The 26,549-nt window shown below is 47.8% G+C and overlaps 1 protein-coding gene across 1 annotated transcript; it reads left to right on the top strand.

Annotated features, from left to right (window-relative positions):
- The first annotated feature begins 961 nt into the window (after window positions 1-961).
- Window positions 962-18,380, top strand: LOC119110829 (uncharacterized). Its single transcript, XM_037234700.1, has 5 exons — window positions 962-1,027; window positions 14,088-14,221; window positions 14,740-14,797; window positions 15,664-15,669; window positions 16,760-18,380. Exons 1-5 carry the CDS (start codon window positions 976-978, stop codon window positions 16,894-16,896), a joined length of 387 nt encoding a protein of 128 aa, XP_037090595.1. The 5' UTR covers window positions 962-975; the 3' UTR covers window positions 16,897-18,380.
- The last annotated feature ends 8,169 nt before the right edge of the window (window positions 18,381-26,549 follow it).

The following is a 26,549-nucleotide window of genomic DNA, read 5'->3' as shown; positions in this document are numbered from 1 at the left end:
GATATGACCTCCTGGAGCGATATCTATACACCAGAGAAAGAGGGAGAGAGAGAGAGAGAGAGAGAGAGAGAGAGAGAGAGAGAGAGAGAGAGAGATATATATATATATATATATATATATATATATATATATATATATATACCAGATATCTTAACTGCATCAATGTGAAAAGGGTTTTGTTTGAATTTCAGGGCCTTTCTCAAGCTCTTCGCGCATTTTCGTCACCGCCGCATCTTTGTTTTTATCGCGCATTTTGTTAAATCAAACATTAAGCCATACACATGGAACTATTCGTAACACATAACTGACATGACGTGACGTGGTTTCCGAGTTGTCGGCGGCCAATCAACAGAAGTTTACCATGTATTACATGAGGCCTTACAGCTGGATTGAAATCTGCGTGCAGCCCTGTAAAGAAGTTCGCGAGTGGGATGGTACAAACTTGGAATCAAATCCGCCCCATTTGTGATGATAGTCTTAGCTTGGATGGATGACAATATCTGTGTCCTTGTTTCCATTGGAAAACCGTGAACGTGCGCCTTGCCCTTGGTACACCATTACAACGATGACACCCTGACTGATCACACAGAGCACCTCAAAACGGTGGCATAGACTTTTCGGCGTACAGTCGACACGGTTAGTAAATGGAACATAATTTTTACCAAGGGCGCATGCGCCATACAACGCATCGAGCAGCAGATGTGCCCATCAAATCATCGTTACCCGACGTGCAGCCTCTGCCCTGGGTTGCTCGAGATCCGGCGCCTCTTTCGCTGTTGGCGGCCGCTTGTCTGCGTCGATCTCGATACCAGCATGGCCGATCGTGTCATCACCACTGATCGAGCAGCCCCCCCCCCCCCCTCCCTCCCCTCGCCTGCCCGGCGGCGCCGAGGGGAGCGGAGGGGGGGGGGGGGGGCGTTCCAGCTCGGTGGCCGGGCATGGACAGATGCCAGTTCGGCGCAGCGCGAGAGGGACATGGCATCGCTGCGGGTGGTGGCGCTCCTGTTCTGCCTGGCCGTCTGTCTCCGTAAGTAACGCTGAGCGGACCTGCTGTGGCGTCAGCTCTTCTCTGGGTGAGAGCGGTTGGTAGCCCTCTGTCTCCGTAAATAACGCTGAGCGGTCCCGCTGTGGCGTCAGCTCTTCTCTGGGTAAGAGCGGTTGGTAGCCCTCTGTCTCCGTAAGTAACGCTGAGCGGTCACGCTGTGGCGTCAGCTCTTCTCTGGGTGAGAGCAGCTGGTGGCCGTCTGTCTCCGTAAGTAACGCTGAGCGGTCACGCTGTGGCGTCAGCTCTCCTCTGGGTGAGAGCGGGTGGTGGCCGTCTATCTCCGTAAGTAACGCTGAGCGGTCACGCTGTGGCGTCATCTCTTCTCCGGGTGAGAGCGGGCGGTGGCCGTCCGTCTCCGTAAGTAACGCTGAGCGGTCCCGCTGTGGCGTCAGCTCTTCTCTGGGTTGAGAGCGCGCGGTGGACGCGGGCAGGCAAGGCTGGCTTGGTGCATGCCTCGTGTTCAATGACAGCTGTTTGCAGCTAGTGGATGCCGTGCCGTCGCCAGGGATCTCGCGTTCGGCGCGTTTGGATATACAGCAGCGGGTTGCGGAAGTGAATGTTGTTGTGGCAGAGGGAGGCGGATGCGGGTGCACCGGCACCGTGGCGTGTCTTCGTGTTGCGGCCCAGCCTGCATGGGTATGTGTGCAGGATCAGTTGAGTCCAGAAAAAAGGCGTTACAAATGCAGGGGTAGGTAAACATGTGGCACGATTCCTTCTTGTATAGGTGGAGTGTGGCTGCGCCCAAGTGACGCTATCTGCTATTGTAACGATGCATTGGCGAATTGTGCATAATTCTACTTGAAGGTGTTAGGTCATGGGATACCTTAAAACAGGTATGAGCTGTAAAATACCAGCACTGTTTCCGCCTCCAATATAAATGTTATCGAACGTTCCTAACTCGGCGTTACGAACGTGTCTATTCCTTAAAGCGAGCGTTCTGCATTTGGCGCTTATTTTTTAAAAAAAACATACTCTAGTGAAACCTCAGAACTAGTTACATCTAACAACGCCACTGGTTAGTGCCGCTGCAGCACCGTTAAGATATAAAAAAGGTATCAGTTTTAATTATTTTCTAGCCTGAATCACGTCAACGCTTTGTAACAATATGCTTCTTCCCTGCAGCCGCCACCACCATCATGACAACCGCCGTGGCACCTCCATTGGTGCGAATAAAAGGGCGTTTGTGATTGGTCCAGCGGACAAGGCCTGTTACCGAGAAGTTGGCTAGCTCAAGTTTGAACCAGTGCATCACATGGATACATGATGCAACATGGATCATGTTGTTATAGGGTTTTATATGGATCATGTGATACTTCCATGCTCAGAGCCAAAGTGTGTCTCGAAAAGAGCGACTGAGGTAAATTCCATAGGGGAGAAATCAAAGCCATATCATAACGCTTCGTCGAATTCTCTGGATAAAAGCTTCATGTCTGCATATGACTTTGTCCAAACAGAATGTTTCAAGCTTTCGTAGTATGCAGTACACAAATATTTTGACATATTAATATGTTGTAAACATTACAGGACACACGTTGGAAGAAGCAAGGCAAATTAAACGTATTACTTTTTCAATGGTGAGCAGGGAGTCGAATGATATTTCTGCCGCCGGGTCGGCCATTTTAAATCGAAATTCTGAGGTATTCAGAAGAAGCTCGAGAAAACTGGTATTTCTGATTAAATCGTACACGTCTGATATAGAAAGTGAAATAGTCAACAAGCGAATTACACCGAATAAGTGAAAGTACGAAAAAGGTGGGATACTCACTTTAATCTCCTGGCCACAGCTGAGGACTGTAACTGGATGCGGGTGCCGCAATATGTGCGTTGTTACGGGTGCTCGCGGGTGCGCCGCAGCTGCGGCAGATTGGGCAGCCGCCCACGCTGTCATCAACCGGGTGGGCGACGGTGTCGTTCTGTCCACCTGGCATTTTGGGAATCCCTCAATAGCAATGACAGGTCTAGTGTCCATCAACAGCAGCAATGATGCGACCAGGAGCTCCGGCAATGACAATCAATGTAGTGTAATTGTTGAGATAGGGTCCCACTCACAAAATGGCCGGGTGTAGTCGGCAGTGATCGCACTGCAGGGACCGCTGTCAGGAGTGACAGCAAGCATCAGAATGTCGGGACCCTGAGTGGCTCAGAGCCAACATTCGGCGGCAGCCCCAGGTCATGAGTCTGACACGGACGACGGACGTCAGGCGTCGTGAGCTCAGTCTGGTCAGCTGCAGACGGCTCAGTCTGACGGGTTGGCTGGGCCATCTCAAAGCACTGTACCTCTCGACTCAGAGGAAGTCTTGTGTAAAGGTCTTGTAATAAGATTGTGTGTGGTGGTGAGCCCAGACACTACAGAAGACACCTTTCCTTGCCGACAGAATTCCCTTACCCTGTGCTACACGTAGTACGTTTCAAAGGCTTTATCAGAATATTCTAGAAAGATGGATTTTTAGGACCAGAGACCACGCTTAGCTGTGCTTGTCAGTCCTGATCCCACCATTCAATCGTGAAATTCCAGATCAGTGGTAGAACTTTGCGACGAAAGTTTCACGTGCCGTACTGCTCGGCGCGGTTCATCCCGTCGTATGACGTCATCGGACATTTAGAGCGACCGCTGCCACCGGCAGCAGGCCACCTCGGTTAGCGGCAATTAGCGAGCGCTTGAAGCAGCTTGAACCGGGGTCTCCGGTTACGTCCAATGTCCTACATCCGCCCTTGCCTTTATGCTGCCTCGTGTGTTTATCATGCGTTAGAGAAATGCCTGACTGTAGCACTGTTCGACGATGACTGTGTGCGTGTTGGTCCTTATAATTGGTTGTTGGTACTGTTCCGATTGTGCTCAAAGACATGGCGGGGAAAGTCTGTTCTGTTTGGTGTGATCTGAGAATAAGTCGTGAGGCTTGCTTATTTTCATATCTGGCATGCATCGGTGGATGGCCAGGATCTTGTCACTCAGCATGGTCGGCTCCGTTGAATTTGTACGCCCCCTATTATAGCCGTACCTTAAATGCATTCGGATTTTGGGCATCCTAAATTTCCGATTCGTGTTTGCCATTTTTCTGAACACGTGACACAGAGGGTTTCCCTAGAACCGTTTGTTTTAATTTTTGCTAAAAGCGCAAATGGTATGTACTTGACATAAAAAACGTGTCGGAAAGTAGGGCATTCTAATTCTCTGGTCAAGAACAACTGCAGTAAATAGTGGTCAAAATACCAGATCTATCAGGAATTTATAAATACCAGTGTTTCTATTGCATTAATACCTATTGGCCCTCAGCCCATTCAGAATGCAACCCGCAGCCGGGGTGAAGATTCATCCGTTTCGACTGTGCAGAAGACCTGGAGCGGGATTTGAAATACTGCTGAACGTCCCTGCAGCACGCCGTAACGCCCGAAATTGCTGTCGGTCATCACCAAAAAAGCTACGGGGGTGATCGGCTTTTAATTTACTGCTAACCGGGTCATAGTGACGGATGGCTAAGCTCGACCTTAGGTCAACCGAGGTAGGCAGCCTCCTCTCGGTGTCGAGCTGGTCGCGCGCAGGCGCTTGTTGAGTCCTTTTCGAAGGTCAGGAAGCCCATCTCACTGGCAACTATAGTACAATCCTTTGGTGACACTGTTACCAGGGGTGTTCTTTTCTAAAGTCGTTTGGGGCTCACCCGACAGGGCTGATCTAACCTGCCCAAAAGCCTCATTTCTCCTGGATTTCGGTCATTTTACCTGTGTCCCGGAGTTTCCAAGGAATAGCGCTTATTTTTGTCGATTCAAAAATCCTTTTGCTTCCGAGGAAGCAATGCCTTGCATTTTGCGACTATTTTCCCATTTCACTGCATTGCACTTGCACCTGCACTTTTTTCATTTAGGCATCTTTTTCATTTCATCATTCATCGTCATTTTCATTTTCATTTAATCACAAGGCATTTTTCAAATAAATAAACTTTATCTTGGGGACGAGTTTTAAAATATCTGGGTTTTGCAGCACGGTTGAGAATTACACATGTTTCTGTCCGTTTTTTGACGCGCTCAAGTTCGGCTGTCGAAGCCTTTTCAATAACTGACTGCTCATTGTGGTGGTTTATTAAGAAAGTGAACCCTGTGAGCACAACAAAACGCATTTGGAAGCAAACAGGCCGTTTTCACACAAGCGGAATTAGACAGGGACCTAATTCGGTAAAGTATATTTAATGTACGGAAACCGGGATGAACGGGAGGAAAACATCGTTTACCGTCCATGTATCCATAAAGCCTGTAAATGTTAGTCCGGAGGCGATGCGAAGGCTGCACTCGATGTTACAAACAGTGAACACCCCGTTGCAACGCTACGTTACTGCACGTTAACCCCTAAATGGTCTGTGGAGTGCACCAGGCGATGTGTCACCGCTCATACGGCTGTGGCGACAGTCCCTGGTGACCAGGCGCAGGTAAAGTCACGTGACGTCAGTCAGAGGCTGCCTGTGTGGTGGCAGGACGTCTGGCTGAGCGTAGGCGTTTTGCGGCGGCGGCGACGGAGGCCAAGCAACAGCCGGAGCGGTCGTGCGTCCCGTGACAAATCCCATACTGTTTGTTGTGTCTCTTATTATTTACTGTTGGAGAATACGGCGCGCGCTTATTTTGCGGTGCGTCTATTTCCAGTTACATATGGCTGACCATGCCCATATCAGACCGAACAGAAGACGACATCTGGTCCCAAATGATTAAGATGGTGTCGGTAAATGGCTAACCATGCCCATATCAGACCGAACAGAAGACGACATCTGGTCCCAAATGATTAAGATGGTGTCGGTAAATGGCTAACCATGCCCATATCAGACCGAACAGAAGACGACATCTGGTCCCAAATGTTTAAAATGGTGCCGGTAACTCATTGCCCGCCATGGCGGCGAGCAACGTCCGTTCAATGCATGGCTGATACGGTGTCCAAGTCGAGCTTCAAACAAAATATTGGGCTGACTCGTATCTTAGGGGGTTAAAGCGATAGGGCTGAGAGGATCTTACAAGAGGCCGGTCTCACCGAAAGACCATTCTTATGCAGAAAGTGGCGTCATTCCTCACCCAAGTGTTGTAGCTCTTGCTGCACCTTTAATGAACTGCATCGGATTTTATCGGACAAAACTGAAAAAAACATATTAAGCATAATATACAGAACATGAACTCATATAATGCCGTCATGTGCATCAAAATGGCCCCGTGATTTTATTCCAGTAGCGTTTTCGTTTAGTCGCCGTGCACTCATTCGTCATTTTGCGTTTCCGATACTGTGTGATTTTGTCCCATTGGACCAAAGTCGCAAATGCAAAGTGACGAACAAGTACATGGTAACCACGGGCGGCGACATCGCAAGGACATGGTGGACGCGTCCCGCACAGCTCTCAGATCGTGGGGGACTGCCCCCACGACCTCGGAGAGTCACGACGTTATCGAGCGCATGTACATACACGCGTTCTGGTCAAGCGAGCACAGAATCTCACATAGAGCGCTAAGCGTATTTGACATAATTATTGCAACGCCTTGTAAATAGCAAATCAAGCACACTATGCGTAAATCCTCTCAGTGGATGGTTACTTGCGCTGTAAACTTCGGAACCCACGATTACCATTTCAGCTGTCCAGCGCAATATCCATGCTTTTCGGCAGCTGTTCCACAGGGGGGGGGGGGGGGGGACGTTGTATGTCCGCGGGGCTATGGCCACACCGTCGTTGAGCTGCCTGCCCCAGTGTATGGTAGGCCCCCGTCACGTGGAATTTGGCTCACGATAATCTGCCTGTGCTTTGAAACAGTAGAAACTTAAAATTTGAGGACGGAAAATAGATCGGAACAATTTATATTTATGCGTCTCTAAGATAAAAGTCAAAGAGTTCGCTGAACTTTTGTTTTAAAATAGTTAAGTATTTTATGGTGAAATTTGGCTCAACAATCTACTCAAGATAAATGTAAACCTAAGCCAGCGGCGGACCCAGAAAAGGGGGCGGGGCATGGGACTATGGTCCCCCTTGGGCCCCGAAGGGGCCCATTAGCCCCGAGGGGACCCATAGTCTGCCGAACAAGTGCAGTGCTTTTTAACACAAAACGCAACAAAACTGCGTACCTGGACTTCCAGGCGACCAAGAACAACTGTAGGCGAAAGCGAAGGAAGGGCCTGTGAGAAGTTGAAAAAATATTATATGATTAGAGAAGTTATGGACTGGAAATCTTAAGCCTTATTACACTGTCTAGGGGGTCCACGCTGTTTCTGGGGACCTATATGCTACTTGTAGGATCATTTCGATCGTTAAGGAGCATTCCTCGTTGCCCTCCATCTCTTTGCATTTGCTTGGAGGGCCCTGCGCTTATTGTTGGGGCTCTTCCTGTCAGCGTGCCGAGTCACTCTTGTCAATCACGGGCCCTTCCACGGGTCCTTTCCAATCGCGAGAAAGGCTCTGTGAGTTATAACTGTGGTCCCATATCGTAGCCTGCCCGGATATTCTCGGTTGCTCATGGGCCCTTTGCGTGGGTCTCGGTTAACTTACCGACACATTTGCGATATGCTCATGGGCTCTCTACATTTGTCTAGGGTGTTTCCGATTATCTGTCACTTGCTTAGGGCCCTTCACTCTTGTTGGGGGCCCATCTGATGGCCTGCTTGGGCGCACTCAGTCGTTCGGGGACCCTCGGCACTGCGTCTTGGGTACTTCTTTTCTGAATGGGGGCCTTACGCTGTTGTGGGGGCCTATCTGATAACCTGCTTTGGAACATTCGATCTTTCGGGGGCCCCTTACGTTGGGTCTTGGGCACGTTCTTTTTGAATGGGGCCCTACGCACTTGTCGGGGGCCCCCTCTATCCGCCTCCTCGGCCACAGTGGATTGCTCGGGAGCCCTGCACATTGGTTCTTGGTGTTTAAATTTAGGGCCCTCTGCTCTTATCGGGGTCATCTGATAGCCCGTTCGAGTACTCAATCTTTCGGAGGCCCTTCCCACCGGGTTTTGGGCACCTTATTTGAATGGAGGGCCTTACGCCCCTGTCGGGGCGCCTTCTGATAAGATGATCGAGCCCATTCGATCGTGGGGGACCTCTTCATCTGGTTTTGTGTACTTCCTTTTTGAATGGAGGGCCCTCCGTGCTCTTCGGGGACTCTGTTAACCTGCTCGGGCACACTTGAATATCCGAGGGCCCTCCGCATTGTATCTTGGGCACTTCCTATCTGAATGGAGGGCCCCACGCACTTGTCGGGGACCCTAGCTGTTCGCCGCTTCGGCCACACTAAATTGTTCGGGGCCATTTATATTGGGTCTTGGTGTTTGAATTAAGGGCCCTGCACCCCTGTCTGGGCCACCTGATAATCTGCTCGGGTATACTCCATCTTTCGGGCGCCCCCGCGCTGGTTTTGGGTACTTCTCATTTCAATGGAGGGCCCTACGCTCTTGTCGGTCCCCTTCTAGTAAGCTGCTCGGGCACATTTCATCATACTGAGGCCATTTACATAGGGTCTTTGGTGCTTCGCATTCGAATGAAGGGCCCTACGCTCCTGTTGGGAGCCCTATTTGTTAATCTGCTCGGGCACACTCGATTGTTCGGGGGCCCTCTACATTGGGTTTTGGGTACTTCCTCTCTGAATGGAGGACCCTACGCTTTTGATGGGACCCTATACCTTAACCTGCTCTGAGGCACAGGATCATTCGGGGGTCCTATGCATTAGGTCTTGGGTACTTCCTATTTGAATAGAGGGCCCTACGCTCTTTTGGGGAACCATATCTGTAACCTCCTTGGGCGCACTCGATCATTCGGGGGTCCTCTACATTAGGTCCTGAGTACCTCCTATCTGAATAGAGGGGCCTAGCTCTTGGTGGGGCCCTATATATCAACCTGCTCTGACGCACTGGATCGTTCAGAGCCCTACGCGTTGCGTCGTGAGTATTTCTTAATTGAATGGATGGCCCTATGTTCTTGACGGGCTCCATCTATTCAGCTGCTCGGGCCGGTGGCGAATGCAGAGGGGGGAGGGGGGGGGGGGGCACGGGACCGTGCCCCATGGACCATGCCGGAGCCAAAGGTTCTGGCCTCATTTGCGGAAGACTCTTCACTCCTATCGAGGCTGATGTTGCTAACCTGCCCGTGCAGTTTTGATCGCGCAGAGATATTAATTTATGGTGTTGGATAATTCCCCTTTGCTCGGAGGGTCCTGTACTATGTCCGGGGCTTTATATTTCAGCCTGCTGAGGCACTACCAATCGTTTAGGGGCCCACCACGTTGGTCTTGGGTTCTTTTTGCTTGCTCTGGGGACCTTATGCTTGTTGACTGGAGACACTTTGTCGGCCTCCGCGGCACCCATCATCGCTCAGGCTCCGTCCCTATTGGCCTTAGTGTATTGGTCTAAGACTAGCAGTCGAATATGCGCCGATGAATTTTCACGCGCAATTGCCGAACGTAATTTTACATGCCGCCGCCGTCGTATGTCATTTCCATTGGCTGTTGAGTGTGTGACACTTATTATACTAGTGCATCACGTTCTTAACATATTTTGAATGTTACGATACGTTACACTCCTTTATAACAAAGGAACAGTTCTGCATTAGGAATCAAGTCCATGCTTCGTTTGATGGTTGTTAGCAGCCAACGCAAGTTTATTTTGCCTGTTGTTCCGAGACACTTGGCCTCAAAATCACAGCATTAAAAAATGATCTGTAGAAAATAAGTGAGCTCTACATGTGTGCATGCGTAACACGCCTAGCTTTATGGGACTGTGCACAGTAAGATGGGTTTCCGTATTTATTAAATAAATGAATAAGAATATATATATATATATATATATATATATATATATATATATATATATATATTGCACACGACTTGTCTTACAATGCAATGACCGAAATGCAAGGATATTTTTTGGAGGGGGCCTCAGACTCCAGGGGGCCCCACAATGTTGCGTACCCCCCCCCCTTGACGAAATCTTGGATCCGCCCCTGACCTAAGCGCGCCGTTGCTCAGGTGATGTTTTGATATACCCCCCCCCCCCTTCCAGTCTTGTTTGCAATAAAAAGGCGTGAATTGCCTCACATTGCGTAGGACACTGGTCAAGACTATGAATGCCCCCCGCGGCAAAGGTCCAAAAATGCTCGATTGATTTTAAGAGGGGAGAGGGTAAAAACCTCTGCCAGGTAAAGTGAGATACGTTTGTTCTTAAAGGTGACAAGGGCTGCAGTAGATAATTCAAGAAAAGTTAAGTATTGATCACCTTTGAACCAAACCACCTGTCCAAATCCAGCCATGCTGAAGCTCTTTCATTATTGTAGTGCGATTTTCAGAATTTGCGTACTCCACTTGACTCAGCCACCGGAAATCTGGAAATCGTGAATTATTGACACCTTGATGGCAATTTTTGCAATGGTTCACATGCTCTTTTTCTCTTTGTGTTCCATCGTAGCCAGACACTAGCAGATCAGGTGTCGTTTTGGTCATGGCCCCAAATCCCCCCCCCCCCCAAAGTGAATGGTACCAGTCGTGTGTTTTGGGTTCCCCAACAAATCCATTGGCTTTCGGAGCTACCAGTGAAAGGGGAAAGGTTTTTTTGAATACCAAATATACTAATTTTTCGCGCAAAATAATAGGTGTTGATAACATGCGGTAAGAATAGTTCACACCAACCTTAAACTACATTGAAACAAGGCTTGACCAGTGGCTTCATAAACTTTAACTTCATGCATCGAAGCCAATGGGTATGGTTTTTCGCTGATTCTAGAATAAAAGAGCATCACTCACAGCAGGACGCCATTAAGTGTGATTTAAGCCGTTTAAGCGTTTTAAAGAATTGCGCATTAATTTAAGTGTTCAGCTTAAAGCCCGCAGAACCTTCGGCTGGTGGAGACAGCGTATGAAAAAATTCATGGATGACGATGATTGCTCGAAATTTATTCCCTGAATGCATGTGTGAGAATTAGTAACGTTTGGCACGGTGAGCCATCCACGCAGTGGCTTCCTCGGGGTGGATGTAGCAGGGTAACTTGACTCTCGTTACTTCGAAATGAATTCTCGAAGTGAGGGAAATTTTAAATATCTTTGGGAAATAATTGTATTTATAGACGTATTATTCTGGTTTTGTCCATGAAGCGTAAGTTGAGACGCTTTCCTCCCGTCAACCTAAATATGGTACATGTACATTACTAATTCAGCGGTCTTGCAGGGACTTTTGCACCAACGACACATTGCCTGCTACCCATGTTGGGTTATGACCATAGCATAATTGTATTTGAAACCATAATTTGTATATTGTAAGGTCTCGTGAACAGTTTTATGGAGGGATTGAGGCGACGTATTAGTATCACGGTTGGAGTAATTGTTTGGACTATCGTCCTCATCTGGTGTGTTGTTACACAGCGTTTCGGCCAGCTGACTCTCTGGCCGTCGCCAGGCGTGATGAAGTCCTAGGAGGGACTGGATGATGCTGGGCTATCAGCCATGCATGCGTCACGGCCCCAATTCCCTCTTTGGAATTGCTGGCATTCGAACCAGGGTCTTCTTAATTGTGAGTCCGGTGCTCTAACAACTGTGATATCCGGGGAGGATCCCTTGTATTTATTTCCCCGTAAACCCAAACCTAAACCTAAACCTAAAACATTGGGTCATAAGGAACGCAATGGTTTGGGAGGTTAAGCTGAACAGCCTCTGAGTACGGGTTCGACCTACGTCCTTCATCGGTAACCCAGTCCCCGTTTCCCTACTACCGATCATACGTTGCGCTACCCATGATGCTGACGAAGCAAGAACGCTTCCGCAGCAAACCCAACTTGCTATTTATATAGACCCAACGACAAACATTGGGTCTCGCTCCTTTTTATCCTAGTTTCCGTGCACTTCAGATTTGTTACGAAATTAGATCCATGTTTTATAAAGTATCCAGACCAATATCCGAGATGTTCTTATGCGGATGCTTTTTCCGAATGCAAATAGCCGGATGATGTTTGTTCTTTTCCGCGCCGTGTCAATAAGTTAAGATGCGAAATGAAAATGAGCGTAAATTTATATTTACCTAGTTTTAAGTCACCGAAATGCTTTTTAGTCTAATGCCAATTGGATGAAGGTTCTGAGGTTGAATGCTCCTGTATCGATATGTTGTAAATGGGTTTTAGACAGAAGCTCTGGTCCAGTAGGCGCCTTTCCACCGTCGCTCTGCAAAGGGGCCTCATCAGCCCCCTGACCCTACCTCACCGGCGGCAGATTTCGAAAGCCAAGCATACTAGGGTTACGGGATGATGGTAATGAAAAGCTCTCGTAAACTATACCAGATAGGTGTGACCAATGGCAAAACAATGGTGAGTGTTACTTTTGACTGACCAATCAGGTCCACTCTCCTATAACTGAAAGGACTACGGACACTATAACGATGCGGCCAATTACGTTGAATAAGTCTGAAAAAATGTTATCGGATGGGCTCCAGTAGACATGGAGATAATGCAATTTAGTGTAATAATGTAGTAATGACCTGTAAGATGCCACGTCAGGTCAAAAGGATAAAGAATATTGGTCCATTGATCCATCCAATTATATCAAGAACCATGCGAGGCACCCAAACCGAATTATTCGATGTATGTACGCTAAAAATGCATCTCCAGCTTCCAAACAGTTTGAGCAATTTAGCTTACGCGATGGCAATCATTTCCATACGGATGTGTTGTCACTCGGTTCACTTGTTGTTTTATAACTGTGGTCGTATATACACACTGGGAATGCAAGAACACTGAGGACGAAAAATTTGCACATTTCTGGTCAGGTGGGTAGGGAACAATATATAACAATAATTTCGATGTCCGCTTATCCTGTTTTCGGCTGCCGGTGAAGGCCGAGTTATATATATATATATATATATATATATATATATATATATATATACTTATATATATATACATATATATAGTTCGTCTATTTGTTTATGTTGGACATAAGCATTACACAAGCAAAAGTCCAATTACGGAATCCAGTTTTAAAACAATTAATTATACGATGCACATACAGACAAAAAACTGAACCAAGCAACCACACACATACACACTGCACACAGGCGTAAATACACCTTACACATTCAGACACAACGGTCATCAAGAGAACGTTCCACTTGAGCCGGCGAGCCTAAGCAAATCAAATATGAATGATTCTGTTGGATGGAAAAAGTCAGTTGAGGAAGAATGCTGCAAAAAATGATCGCAGACAACTGGTAGTCGTGCGACGAATCCATTTTCGACAGTGTTGGTACTTGCAAATGGCTCGTGGAAAAAGGCCGGTATGCCGAGAACACCGGACGGGTGTAGCCAGACGGAATAGTGATGTCAGGTGAGCCCAGTCAAGCCTGTGATGATATAGGTTGAATAGAAATAAGATGTCAGGCTGAGCAAAGCGTGCCTAGATAGATGCTGTTTCCAGTGGAGGATACCGGGACTGGCTACTCGAACCCAGCCACATGAGAAGGTGACACCACATGTGAGACCTCATGTCTCATGTGTGCCACATGAGAAACCGGCGTTGTGGTCTTTCGAACCGGGCGAGACGGGAAACGACAGCACCGCTCCAAATAACGCTACCGTACTCTATCAATGGTCTCACATGAGCGTCAAAGGCACAAAGCAAAGCCTTGTGATTGAACCGCGCTTGACGAGGACACGACGGCATTTGCATACTTTGCATGAGAAGGCCCGGGATCCTGTTTGCTTTGGAGACAGCTGAATCTGTGCGATCGGCAAAGGTGAGTTTGGTGTTCAGGAAGACGTCAAAATCGCGAATCTGCTGGCAGCTAACCAAGCGGTGACCGCCTAGTGCGTATGAGGAGTGAACAGGTGACGTGCGGAGGGTGAATGAGATGACATTGCACTTAGTTGGGTTCAATTTCAGTTCCCAGTTTTCGTATCATTCACAGAGGCGATCCAAATCTGCTTAATTGTGAGAGAATTTGTTACGCCGTCGATTCGGTGATAAATTATCACATCATCAGCGTACATAAGGTACTCTCAATTTAGTCAATACATATGCGCTCAAAATGGAAGGCACTGACTCTCAATATATCCGTGTGTGTTCCTCAGAGCGGGGTCTGGCCATCAGATGCCACGAATGCGGCCGCTTCTCGAAGGAGAAGGGCATCATCGAGGCCTGCAACAAGACGCAGACGTCGGCTGCCGACCGCAAGGAGTGCCACCACACCAGCATCATGTGCCTGGTACGAGCAGCAGGCGGGCCAGCCGTTGCTAGCACCAGCGGGCGCGATGACTGGACACCAAGGGATGCAGCATGCCGGCATCATGCCGGCACGGCTGTGTGCGTTGCTTCACCAACCGTTTGATTCTGATTCTTATAATGAGCTTAATGGCATGAGTTGTTTTGCTCAGGTGGCGCTGTGGCGTCGTGATTCGAGTCCCTATCCAGCATGTCTTATCGCGTAAATGCCCGACCCGTCGGGCCCGAAGATAAACACAGAGATGCATCGATATACGAAAGTAGGTAAAAACAGGTAGAAAATGGGTATTAAACCCGACTTGATGGGCAGTATGACGTGAGCAAGGCAAAGGTTTTTTTTGGAAAAATGATTTTTTTTAGAAAAATATACAGTGCACATCTTGCATTATAAGGGACTCGTCTGGACAAAATGACGCATCACCCCGTGCTGACCGCAAAAGATACCGCAATTTTAGGATGAATATCGTCGTCTCTGTCCTCCTACCTTTTGCCTGCTTTCAGAAACATGTCAATGGCAAGAAAATGGTGAAAATGTGCACCGACTTTTGCATACCCTACAGTGAGTATGGCCGTGTCGTTTACTATTTGTAATACACACCTCAAAACGGGGCCAAGGGACGTGAGGTGGCCAAAAACGTATATATATATATATATATATATATATATATATATATATATATGTTTGTATGTATGCTTGCTAACTTATGCCAGAAATCGTGATTAGATGTAATATTCTGAACAAGTAAAAAAGTGGCTCTTGTATCCTGAGCTTTGATGTAGATGTTCAGTACCATAGATAACTGATGGTTCTAGAAATGCATGTATAGCACCGTCCATAGCTCGCTCAGCTGTCGAACTCATAGGCTGCTGTGATTATCTGACTTTGGAGAGGGAGGGGAGTTGGGAGAGAGAGAAAGAGGGAGAGAGGGAGAGTGGGACAGGAGGAGAGGAAGGAAGGGAGGAAGAAATGAAGTGAGAGTGAGAGGGTGATGTATATATATATATATATATATATATATATATATATATATATACGTCTAGCTTAAGCACTTGCGGCGCCAGATAACCGCAACAGGAGGAATTCATACGCTCGTGAAGGAGTTCGCACGTATGCTAGGTTTTTACCTTACATGCGCAACCAGTGCATGCACTTACATACCCACTGATAATGCCTGCTATGCAAGTGATCAGCCTCTCGTTGTGTCATAACTTTACGTGTTGAAAACCCACTAACCTAATGTTTGCAGGCTTATTGGACAGTTCACTCAGTATTATATAACATACCACGGCTCGCCCAACAGTCAAATTCCGACATGGTGTTATTCTAAATTCGTGCATGTGATGCTTCTAGATATTGTCAAAGCTGTGTCACAACTTGATCACGCGAACACCCCTTAATGGCTTGTTTTTCTGGCATGCTTGCAGGAGATGGTAAGTACGTTAGGGAATGCTAGATCTATTCACGGCTAGGAGCTTTTTACCCGATCTACCCGCCCCTCAGGAGGCTGTGTCGTTTCTCACCCATTACCCAATCAAAATCAGTCGTACCCAACCGTTACCTACCTGTTGGCATTTCACCAGCGCTTTTGGGTATAGATTATGGAAGGGTTATACATAAACGTATTTTTTATATTAATGCTTCCAAAAGCAGTTTGAAATGCAGCTTATTATGAACAAAAGAGGCGTAAGCAGGAACATGTTTAGTGTTTTGGGGCATATGTACTGTCACTCTCCCATACATCTTAAATATACCCGTACCCATACCCACTTTTTCCCCAAAGTTGCACTCAACCCACCCGTTACCTATTTCACCTGATTACGCATGGGAATCACATGGTCACTCACCAAATCCGTAAATTTCTCTAATGAGCGCTGCTAATTTATGGCGCCAGAGCATGGAGAACATCTCTCCTCGATTCCACACGTGGAGCAAAATCATGCGTCTCTTTGGCAGCTTTGTTCACTGTCTGTCGCTAAGTGGGGCGTTAAGAACCCCAAAAAGTCGGAACCGGCAGGGCTCAAGTTAGCCTATAGGTACATCTACCGTCCAATTGTCCGTCTTCGATCTAAACGTAGTGATCATGTGATACTGCAATCAGGAATTTGCTTCTGCACTATGACCAAGCTATGTTATAGGCCTATACAGTGACTTAGATGATTCGAGCCCTGACTTATACCGCCATGAGTAAGCCAGGGACAAATGGTCTCAGTCGTTCTTTTTTGTTGTTGTAAAGTTGACACCGTGGAAAGGCTACCAGAACCTCTTATGAAAGTCAGCATAAGTATCTTAACACGGAACGAAGCGTCTCGAAAATACAGCATACTTAACGATGTCTCTGTCATGAATCAGTTAGAACGATTGAAGACGCATGGTGGCCGGAGGCTTTTGCGTGAAGCAGTATAAATAAATAAAGTTCATGTTTTTTACGAAGGGCTGATCAGGCCTGTCCTGGCGTAACTGACGCACGTGTTCGCGACCGCGTCCCGCGGGCGCCCCTGACCATGTCCGTCATCATTGCAGAGGAGAACGGCGGCGAGACGTACTGCTGCACGATGCCCGACTTTTGCAACAGTGCGACCGTCCGTCTCCCGACTGTGGCGTTCTTGATCTCCGTCTTTCTGGTCACACTCAGCTCCAGCTCCACAGCTGCGGCCTGAAGTCAGACAGGAGACGGCGCCTTTCATGATAGCCGTCCTCCTGGCAACACGAGGAGCACCACAGTAAGCCCTTGAGCAGTTCTTAAACGGCTGAATACCTCCCGAAAACCAGCCCGACAGCATGCTTCTGCTGATCTCCATCATGGCCTAAACAGTGAACAGTCAGCCAAGCGCTGCCTGTGGTCCAGGGATTGCGTATTTTTACTTCCGCCCATCTCCAGACCGTAGAAGCCTGAACAACCACGCTTAGACGGCCAGCTCTTGACAACGGTGAAGGAAAAGAACTAGTCCGTGTTGGTGGGAACCACGTCAGCACTGTTTTCAAATACAGCCCCCTGTCTGAAAACGACAACAAAAATATGTGCTTCGTCAGAACATTTTGACTTCTGTTTATCTCGCCTCTCAGCCAGATGACGCTGAAATAAGTTTTCTCCGAGAATACACGTTGCACGGGCGGAGTTTCTGAAGGGAGGGCCCAGAGCTCCGTAAGTAGGCATGACGCCGATTTTGAACTTTCTGTCGGGAGCCATCTGTAGTGAAATACAAAAAATCCGGTCTTAAAGGGGGGGGGGAGGGGGGGGAGGGCAAGGTGGTGAGTTTGTTTGGCTGTATGCGTGGGCTCTCTTCGAATACGCCGGAAGCTTTTCGTCACATTATTCGTGCGATGCAAAGATAAAAAGTACCGAAAGCGCACATAGAAGCGTGACTAGTACGCTGTTAGTTGATGTCCTCGCGAAAGGTGTGCAATGTAAAACACGGGCAAACATATTTTGAATAACTCTGTGCGTTGTAACCGACCTGACGTAGCTGTAGCTATAGCTGACGTTTGACCGCTGACTTCTGAGTGGAACACTACTTGCATCGATTTACGCTTGATATTAAGCTTCATAATTCATAATTTTTCAGAATGTTTGCGTAGCATTAATTCATCATGGTGTTAAGTTTTTTTATAATTTGTGTTTTGCATTAATGTATTATGTTGTTAAATGATAGACTTAATTATTTAATGTCAATGTCTTAACTAACATTCATCTAAGGCGTTGATCTCTCGTTGACGGTTGACTGGTTATATAACCCGTCACTCATGTTTATTGTCGTGGTGGTTGCCCGTAGCGCGGCTTAGAACGGCTTTTGTAATCGCACATCACGTTGCTTTTTTATAAGTGATTTCCTCACTGTGCCGTAATTGTGTTAAACGTTGGTACAAAGGTGTGACCCCACTGCAGCAAAATAGCTCTAGGCAGGAACTCGATAGTCTCTCAGTACTTGCCTACCCCGTACTTGCAGTTTGTGTTTCGTGAAATGTTCCTGTGGATGCATAATACGTGATCACGAATACAGATCCTGGGTAATGACATTCTGCACTTGATCCAACAAAGCCGATGAGCTCATACAGTCGATGTGCCGATCCTGTCATTACGAGATAAAGAAGCGCGGCGTAAAAATGTCACGAATGTTGACGTGTCCATGTGCTGATGACAGCAAGTAAAATACACAAGCGATGCCATGAGATCCACACTATCCCCGGTGAATTCCACGAACGGTTTGAACGATGAGCCACTTGTACCCTTTTTTGCGAGGCCTTGTGTGCAGCGGCAAGAAGAAATATATTATATACATATATATATATATATACATATATATATATATATTTATTGCTGTGTTTAGCCAGTGTGTTATCACCTATGCAAACGTTGTTTAAGACCTTGCTGTACGTGCATTGAATGAACTTTTTCTGCATTTGCCCTTGTTTTCTAATCACCGTTTCTGTTCCGCATCGAGACTTTAAAATAAGTCGTCGAAGGTTGACATCTATTAGTTGATCTGATGTTCCGTGGTCACCGCATTTTAGTCAAAGAAGCACATAAACAACATTCAAGCGACGAAGATAACATTACACGAAAACGGTAAGGTATAGGGAAATTAATTTGCAATCCATTCAACTTCAAAAAGACTTGGTGACCGTGGCTGGATTGTCAAATCATAGTTTAGATCAGATGTTTAACATTTACATACGCCTTGGATTGAGTTGCATGATCCCGCTTTGAGTTGCCTTGCATGTATGCATCGCCTCGGTTGACATGTTTGGGAACATGAGTATTCAACCTGCAAAACACGTGCTGGAAAGTAAGACACGGTATTCATACTGATGGTAACGATCATTTCTAAATGAGATGAAGTGAGAATTTCGGTTGTTTGTTGAGTTCCGGAGATGATACCTTGATGGTGACGGCGTCCAGAGTCTGACGCTCTCTCCTGTTTAATGATGATGGTAGGGTACTGGTGATCCATATGAGGTCGTCTCGGGTGATGATTCGGCGTGTTCGTTCGTCCTGTGTTCTTTTAGAGTACTGTGAACCAGGTGCGTCGTCACCCGCGCTGGGAGTGTGGTGGTTGTGGCACCAACGTAGTTTGATTGCTTTAGGAGCCTACAATCCCCTACATCACAGTAGGACTGGCAAACAACGTTTGTGCATTTCAAGGGGTTATATTTGGGCGTGGGGTTAACGTTGGATTCTGATAAAGCGGTTTAATTTAATTTTGTTTATGTTTGACGCCACCATTTATGCCGGTTATTGCGTCATAAAGGCGTTGATCTCATGGTGGATGGCGATGTTGAAAAGCCATTATCTACAAAGATTTGTTTGATGCTCTGCTGTTTACTGCGAAGCTGCGTCCAGTCAAAGCAAAGTCGGAAGCCTCTTCGGAGGCAGGGAGCAAGCTTCACTTATATTTTACCGTCCTGAGCACTCGCTTATGGGACCATGGAATCTTCCAGCCTGCGTTGGCTTTGTGTACACTATTCTAAAGAATCGATGATCAGCGAAGATGTCCGTGTCTAAGAACAGACTGCGTTTAGTGCCGCTCGGTTCGGAGGTGAGCCGGAGAACGGTGGCTTGTTCCATTGCACTTTTTGTTTTGAGCAGTTGGTTTTCGCGGAGCACTCTTGACTAAGCTTTAAACGTTCAGCAATACCGGTAAGCCAGAGGGCTATGTGCTCTTTAGAATGCCCGAAAACTCGTCCGTTGGCTTTAGGTTATGTTCGATGGAAGCGTACGGGGAGACGAGACAGTTGAGCTACCCGGCCGATTGGTAGGTGGACGTTGGACACTGAGATGACGAGTCACAACGGATTTCCCGCTTTATTATTATTACCTGTGCTGCCAAGTGTTGGCAATTTCCGATGGATCATAAATTAAGTGCGTATTTTGTTAATCAATTTACTTAAACGGCCTTAGATTATGTCTAACTATTTTCACGGAATCATGTTTTCGCCGATTGCATGTTTTGTGTGTGTATCTTTGAAGATGGAACAAGTCATATTTGTCAATATTTGTCAATATTTGAATATTCCCAAACGTTAGCCCAACTAAAAGATACTACATAGCAGCGAGATGCTTTTTTGTCTCAATGATGAACAGAGAACTGTAATAAGAAAACTAGAGCCGGGCAGAGATTATCGTGCACAAGTGCACGCACGCCAATATATATATATATATATATATATATATATATATATATATATATATATATATATATATGTATTGCACAACGTGATGCAGTCTTCTGCATACAAGAATATTTCTGATCTTATTGAATACAATCTGGCTGTAATGTATGTCCTGAGTGCAAGTATGGTAATCACCCCGTGTCTTAACCCATGTTCCCACGATCCGAAGCTAAGTGCTTTACGGCACTAGTTAGCGTGTCCTCTCGTTAGATAGGATCGGATGCCAAGACGCACAAGAACGAATATTTTGTACATTTTGTGACTGAAAAGAGCTATGACTACAGACAAACGTGCTATGGCAGGGACGCAACAGGGAACATCCACCTGCCAGTGTGAGCACCGCCGTCGGTGAAGTTGTGGAGGGAACACGGAGCGACGACGGAAGCCGTGGAGGAAAGGGGGAGGTCACTGGGTGCGGCCGCTCATCAAATTTGGGAAAATATTAACATTTACTCTATTTATTATGTTCCATGAAAAGGAACGGGGCAGTCATCGAACTTGTACCACCCCCTTCCCTATTCCCCCGGCTTCACCTCCTCGCAGGATCCGTCGCCACCGACACTGCACCTGCACAACAATAAGATAAGGACAAAGCGTTGCTCTGGGATGTCCCCATTTATCAATGTACTTTGCGCAAACACCCCATCTTTTTCTGCACAAGCTGAAAAGGCACGGGCAGCGGCTATGATGGATAGTAGCGACATCTACATCGTCGAACAGGATTGCGCATCGCCGCCTGTAAGAACGTGACTCTTCAAGTTTCTACGAAGCAAAGCTGCGCGGATCGTCGTTGGAATACGGCGCCTGGTCCTGAACGAACCCTTCTTTGTTTGACCGGCGGGTCTTGGCCCAAGTACGCGATAACTCTTTGGATGACTGTACCTATTCTTTCTTGTCCTCCTAAAATAGCATCGAGACAGTTCTACTTCAACTGCCAAATGACGCCGCTCATACAGCTAAGGCGACAGTCCCGGTGCTCTTCGCGCCGCTGAAGTCACGTGACGTCGGTCAGGGGGTGCCCCTACGATGGCATTGCATTCGACTGAGCGTCCTTGTTTTGCGGCGGCGGCGACGGAGGTCAAGCAACAGCCGGAGCGGTCCTGCGTCTCTTGGTAAATTCCATACCCTGCGCGCGTTATTTCAACTTCGAAAATGTCCGTTTAGTTCCTTTGTTCACTTTAGAGTACAGCGTGCACTTATTTTCCGACTTTATTATTCGAGTGCTCATTTCTTCTATCTTCTTCTTCTCTTCCTCTTCATTCTAATGTCTTCTTCATTCTAATATTCTCTAGTCAAATGCTAATGAGCTCAAGTTCTTTTGTTGAATCCATGTGTGTCGAAATGTCGTTAATGGAATGCATATCCGAACAGATTGCAATCAGGCTGCAGATCAAGGCCCTTGAGCCTCGCCCTTGGGATGCGTTGTTTTCACCGTCGCCCTACGGCAGGAGGCCTCAGTAGTCCCCTAAAAATGCAATGTTGCGTGTCTGAAAATGGTGATGGAAGCATCAGATATGATGGAAAAAGCTCGCTTGAAACTATTGGTATGCATTAAAGCGCAAACGACTGGCACAATATAAATGAAGACAACACAATCTCACTTTAAGTAACTAAACTTCTCAATATGTCATCGATTGATTACGTCAGTGAAGTGCTTATGACACCAGAGCCACTGCCAGACTGGCCGCGTCACAATTGTCACTGTAGTGGACGGGCTGACTCGCCTGCAGTGCTTCAACTCGCTGCCACGTGTTGCAACGTCCGACTCATTCGACTCGTTGCAACGTAAACTAAACCTACGATCGTCATATGCGTGTATTGACCTTCGCTCGTGATCTTCCGGTAGATTTGCCTGAGATATCGTATGTTTTTACATTTGCATTTTCGATTGCTGCGTTATTGTTAAAGGGAATGTTTCATGTTTGAAGACACTGAAGCAGACATCGTATGTGATAAAACAAACTTATTATAAATAACAGCATACTGTTCAAGTGGAAAAGACTGCTCTAGATAGCACAATTCTCTGTCAAGTAAATATGCTCCTGGATGCGTCATGGTTTGATTGCATCCTTAAGATGGCAATGCCAGTTTAAAACCCCATATAAATGTGGAACACTTCCTTCAACTTAGTTTATTTCCAGCCTCATTTCTGTCCTCACAAGAACCGTCCAAATGCCTGTATTATGCATCACAAAACGTGGTTCGCCTTTGACTCACCTGTCACTTTTATCTTCTTTCTTGCTTCAGCCTGCAACCTCGCGACGCCCTGCTTAGCCGGGTCAGGCTGTATGCGCCAGCCACGAGTGGGCCGAAGCGCCCCTGGTGGGGGCCTCCGTCCGCGCGCCAAAGCACACACCTCGCTGAGGGGCCCTGTGCGGGCTAGGTCTAGACGGATGCGTCCCCAGATGCATGCGGTCTGGCCCGACCGTTATCCATTCTCGTCCATCCGATAGCCCTGAAATAGTCATTACTGGCCGAAAGAGCTCCAGTCCAAATCACCAATCATATTCGAAACTAGCATGTGACGTGTTAAGCTGGTTGAAAGCCTGCTGCTCTCCGCTGATGCGACCATTCGTGCTGACGTACCCCAGATGCGAACAAGTCAATGGTCGAAATTTCCTTAAGCTTGAACACAATGTGCCATGGAGGATGCAGAATGTGTGTGGCGTTTCTATAGCGCCACAAGTCACTGGATGACTTCCAGTTATGTGCTGCGACATAGCCTGCACAGATTCGTGTGTACCTAACTGAGAAATGTTAATATTTGCAGGCTTGGGAGGGTATAACTGTGACCTGCAGGGAATGGTCTTGAAAATGGCTACCTCAGTTCAGGACCCTTGACAAATGTGGAACAGTCCATCTGTGATGCCAAAAATTAGGCAAGCTAGAGCGACGGTAAAGCTTGTATTGAAAAGCTCTCGCCAAACTGCATCATATTGGTGTGACCGAACAATGGCGTGTATGACTTTTCACAGGTTAAATGGGGTACACCATCCCGTTACCGCAAGAACTAGGCATCTATTTATTAGGCATAGGCATTTGGGAGGGGGGGGGGGTGGTACTGGCCCACCCAAACGAGTACAAATCGACACCTGTGCACACACCCATCAGACACCGTCAGCTACAGCTCCAATACGGAGCTACTGGTTCCAGCCCCCCCCCCTTCCCCCCCCCCCCCAGCCGGCTGATATCAGACGCCTCCAGGTGGCTGAGCACCAACCGCCAGTGCTGAGTGGTTCGCGTCACAGTGTCAACGTTACATCTCACTCCCTTACACACGCACAGTCGCGCAGTGCCAACGTTACATCTCCTTTCCCTGACACACGCAAAGCCACGCAGTGTCAACGTTACATATCACTTTCCCTACACACGCACAGTCACAGTGTCAACGTTGCATCTTCATTCCTTCACATACGCACAGTCACAGTGTCAACGTTGCGTCTAACTTCCCCTACACACGCACAGTCACAGTGTCAACATTACATCGCTCTTCCCTTACAGACGCACAGTCGTGCAGTGCCAACGTTACATCTCCTTTCCCTCACACACGCACAGTCTCACAGTGTCAACGTTACATCTCACTTCTCTAACGCACGCATAGTCACATTGTCAACGATACATCTCCCTTCCCTTACACACGCACAGTCGCACAGTGTCAACGTTGCATCTCACTTCTCTTGCAGACGCATAGTCGCGAAATGCCAACCTCACATCTCTCTACGCACGCACAGGCTGTGACAGCATAGATGGTCAGCAAGTGACACAAGATATAGCCAATGTACGCCGTGCGTGGGCCTAGACCATGGCACCAGAGAGCGAGCACTGCTTACGGCACATAATCTGCCAACGACGAAACGGGCGCGAGACACGTGATGACCGACGCAGCGACATGGGGACAGGGGGCTCCAGCGAGTAATGGCAAACAAGTCAGAGGCGACGGCTGTGGACGCCTCTTCATAACTCCCCACCCTGAGTCGCAACGGAAGACCCGGAAACTGCATAAGGTGTAAAGCAGACGCACAATGGAAGACGCATCAACCCATTTGTCCATCTTCTTGTAAATAGAGACATCATCCCTACACCCAAGTGAAAAGCGATTTCATGACGCTGGCCTGCCTGCACCGTTCACGGTCTTTCACCTAAGGCTGAGATAATGAATAGCACTAGCCATTCACTGTATCATATTCACTTCCACAGGAAGTTACTTGACTGACATCACGTGAAACGAGTGTTTCATTTATTTCCAGGCGCATAAAGCGAAACGGAGCCACTGCCGTGCCAGGGCAACAGCAACGTTTTACGCGCAGTCAGCTGAACCAGCCACTGAACTGGTGACAGTGGAAGTTGCCTTTACCGATTCCGACCCGCTGTCCAGTTTTGGAGCCTCACCAGCTGCATTCGTCGAGCCGCCCCCAGCGCCGGACGTTCGCGTAGTACACCTCCCCGCTGCCAGCCCCTACCACTCAGTGGCAGGCAGGCTTCAGCGGCCTTATGCTCGTGTCGTCACCGCTTCCACTAAACCTTTGTCGGCGGATGCAGCCGATCTGAGGGCACGCTACTACGCACTTTTGAAAATGTCAGCTTCGGACCGCACACTGTAGGAGTGAGCGGGCTGTCGTGGAGCGGTACGCGCCCTGAAACAGTGTTTGAAGCTCTCGCTCCGTGACTGCACGTCGGCGAGGTGGTACCGGTGAAAGAAATGACCGACATCGCCAGGCTTCCAAATTCTAAACTGAGTCGAATTCCAAAACTTCGGCTCTCGAAGCACAGCGAAGCTCAGCGGGCATAAACCGCAGTCGCAGTTTGCGGACATAAACCGCAGCTGAGGTGCGATTTTTGACAGCGGTGAGGGTGGGTATGTAGACACCCCACGCTGGAAGCGGCTCAACATCCGTGACGTTCATTGTGAAGTGGGATTGAAGTCATTGCGTTGCGTCGTTCGCTGTTGAGTTAAGGTTTAACACGCACTCGGGTGGGGGAGTCAATTTGACCTCCCGGGGGTTTTCCGGAATGGTTTCCGAACGGCGCGGTGTAGCCACGTCAAATCTTGCATAGCCGTAGACAACTGAATAGCGGAACCTTATAAGGTCGTTGGCCTATGGAAGATCAAAGTCGGACCAGGATTTAGCGAAGTCAATTTCAAGAGAATCGTTTAATCTGATGCAACCACGGAGTGTTAGACGAAGCCATAATTTCTGTGGTACCTTCTTAGTCAGCATAGCAATTGAATGAACAAAGTCCATTGATCTAGGGTCAGGTATGAAGGTCAGAACACAACACGGACGCAAGCCTCCACACTGTACAGTCGCAGCTTCTTGCTGTCCGGGGCCGGGAGGCGGAGGCGAAGATTTTTCAAACAGGTTTTCTACCACCAGTCTGGTTCTCCTATGGGCTGAGTTGAACGTGTGGCAAGGCATTTTGAATTAGTTGATCGCAGCGTCCAGCCAGGCTGCACAAAGATGCTGTCTAAAAAAACTCTTTTGAGAGATGAAAAGTACATTCTTGGCACGCTCCAACGTAAGGTAGGACGATGCTATGAACTGTGATCCTGACGTCGCGTGACATCGTGAGCTTACGATCAGGGACGTGGCCAAGGGCGTTTTTCTCCATAGATGGCTCCCGACAGACAGATAACAATCGGTTCGCCGAGCTATGGTACCTCCCTATAAAATCCTGGCTGCGCCATTGGCTGTCAGGATTTTATAGGGAACGAGGGTCGGTATCGAAACCCCTAATGTTTGTAACCACTAATGTATCGCAACGCCTAATGTATCAAAACCGCTAGTGCTTCATAACGCCTAATGTACGCAGCACCTAATGTGTCATAACGGGTCGAGGGGATACGAACATTAGGTGCTGCGATAATCCCCCGTTCTTTCTAGGGACTTCGGCGAGTCGTCGGTAAGGCGCTCCCATGCTCAATATCTTGCTTCTCTCCTCGGTTGTTTATGGAACCGGCACGGGCGTGATCAGCGTGGACAACACGGTCAACTTGGGATGCTGCATTACCATGCTCTACAGAACGATCTCTTCGTTTAACGTCAGATGGCAGCACGCGGCGATGCGCATGGGCAAGCGTGTAGTGGTAACACCATAACTGACAACATGTGCAAACCGAAACTTGCATTTCAATTACAGCAGT

This window comes from Pollicipes pollicipes, unplaced genomic scaffold (assembly GCF_011947565.3).
Source record: "Pollicipes pollicipes isolate AB1234 unplaced genomic scaffold, Ppol_2.1 Scaffold_7239;HRSCAF=8659_pilon_pilon_pilon, whole genome shotgun sequence".
NCBI lineage: Eukaryota > Metazoa > Arthropoda > Thecostraca > Pollicipedomorpha > Pollicipedidae > Pollicipes > Pollicipes pollicipes.
This window is presented reverse-complemented; position numbering and strand designations above follow the sequence as displayed.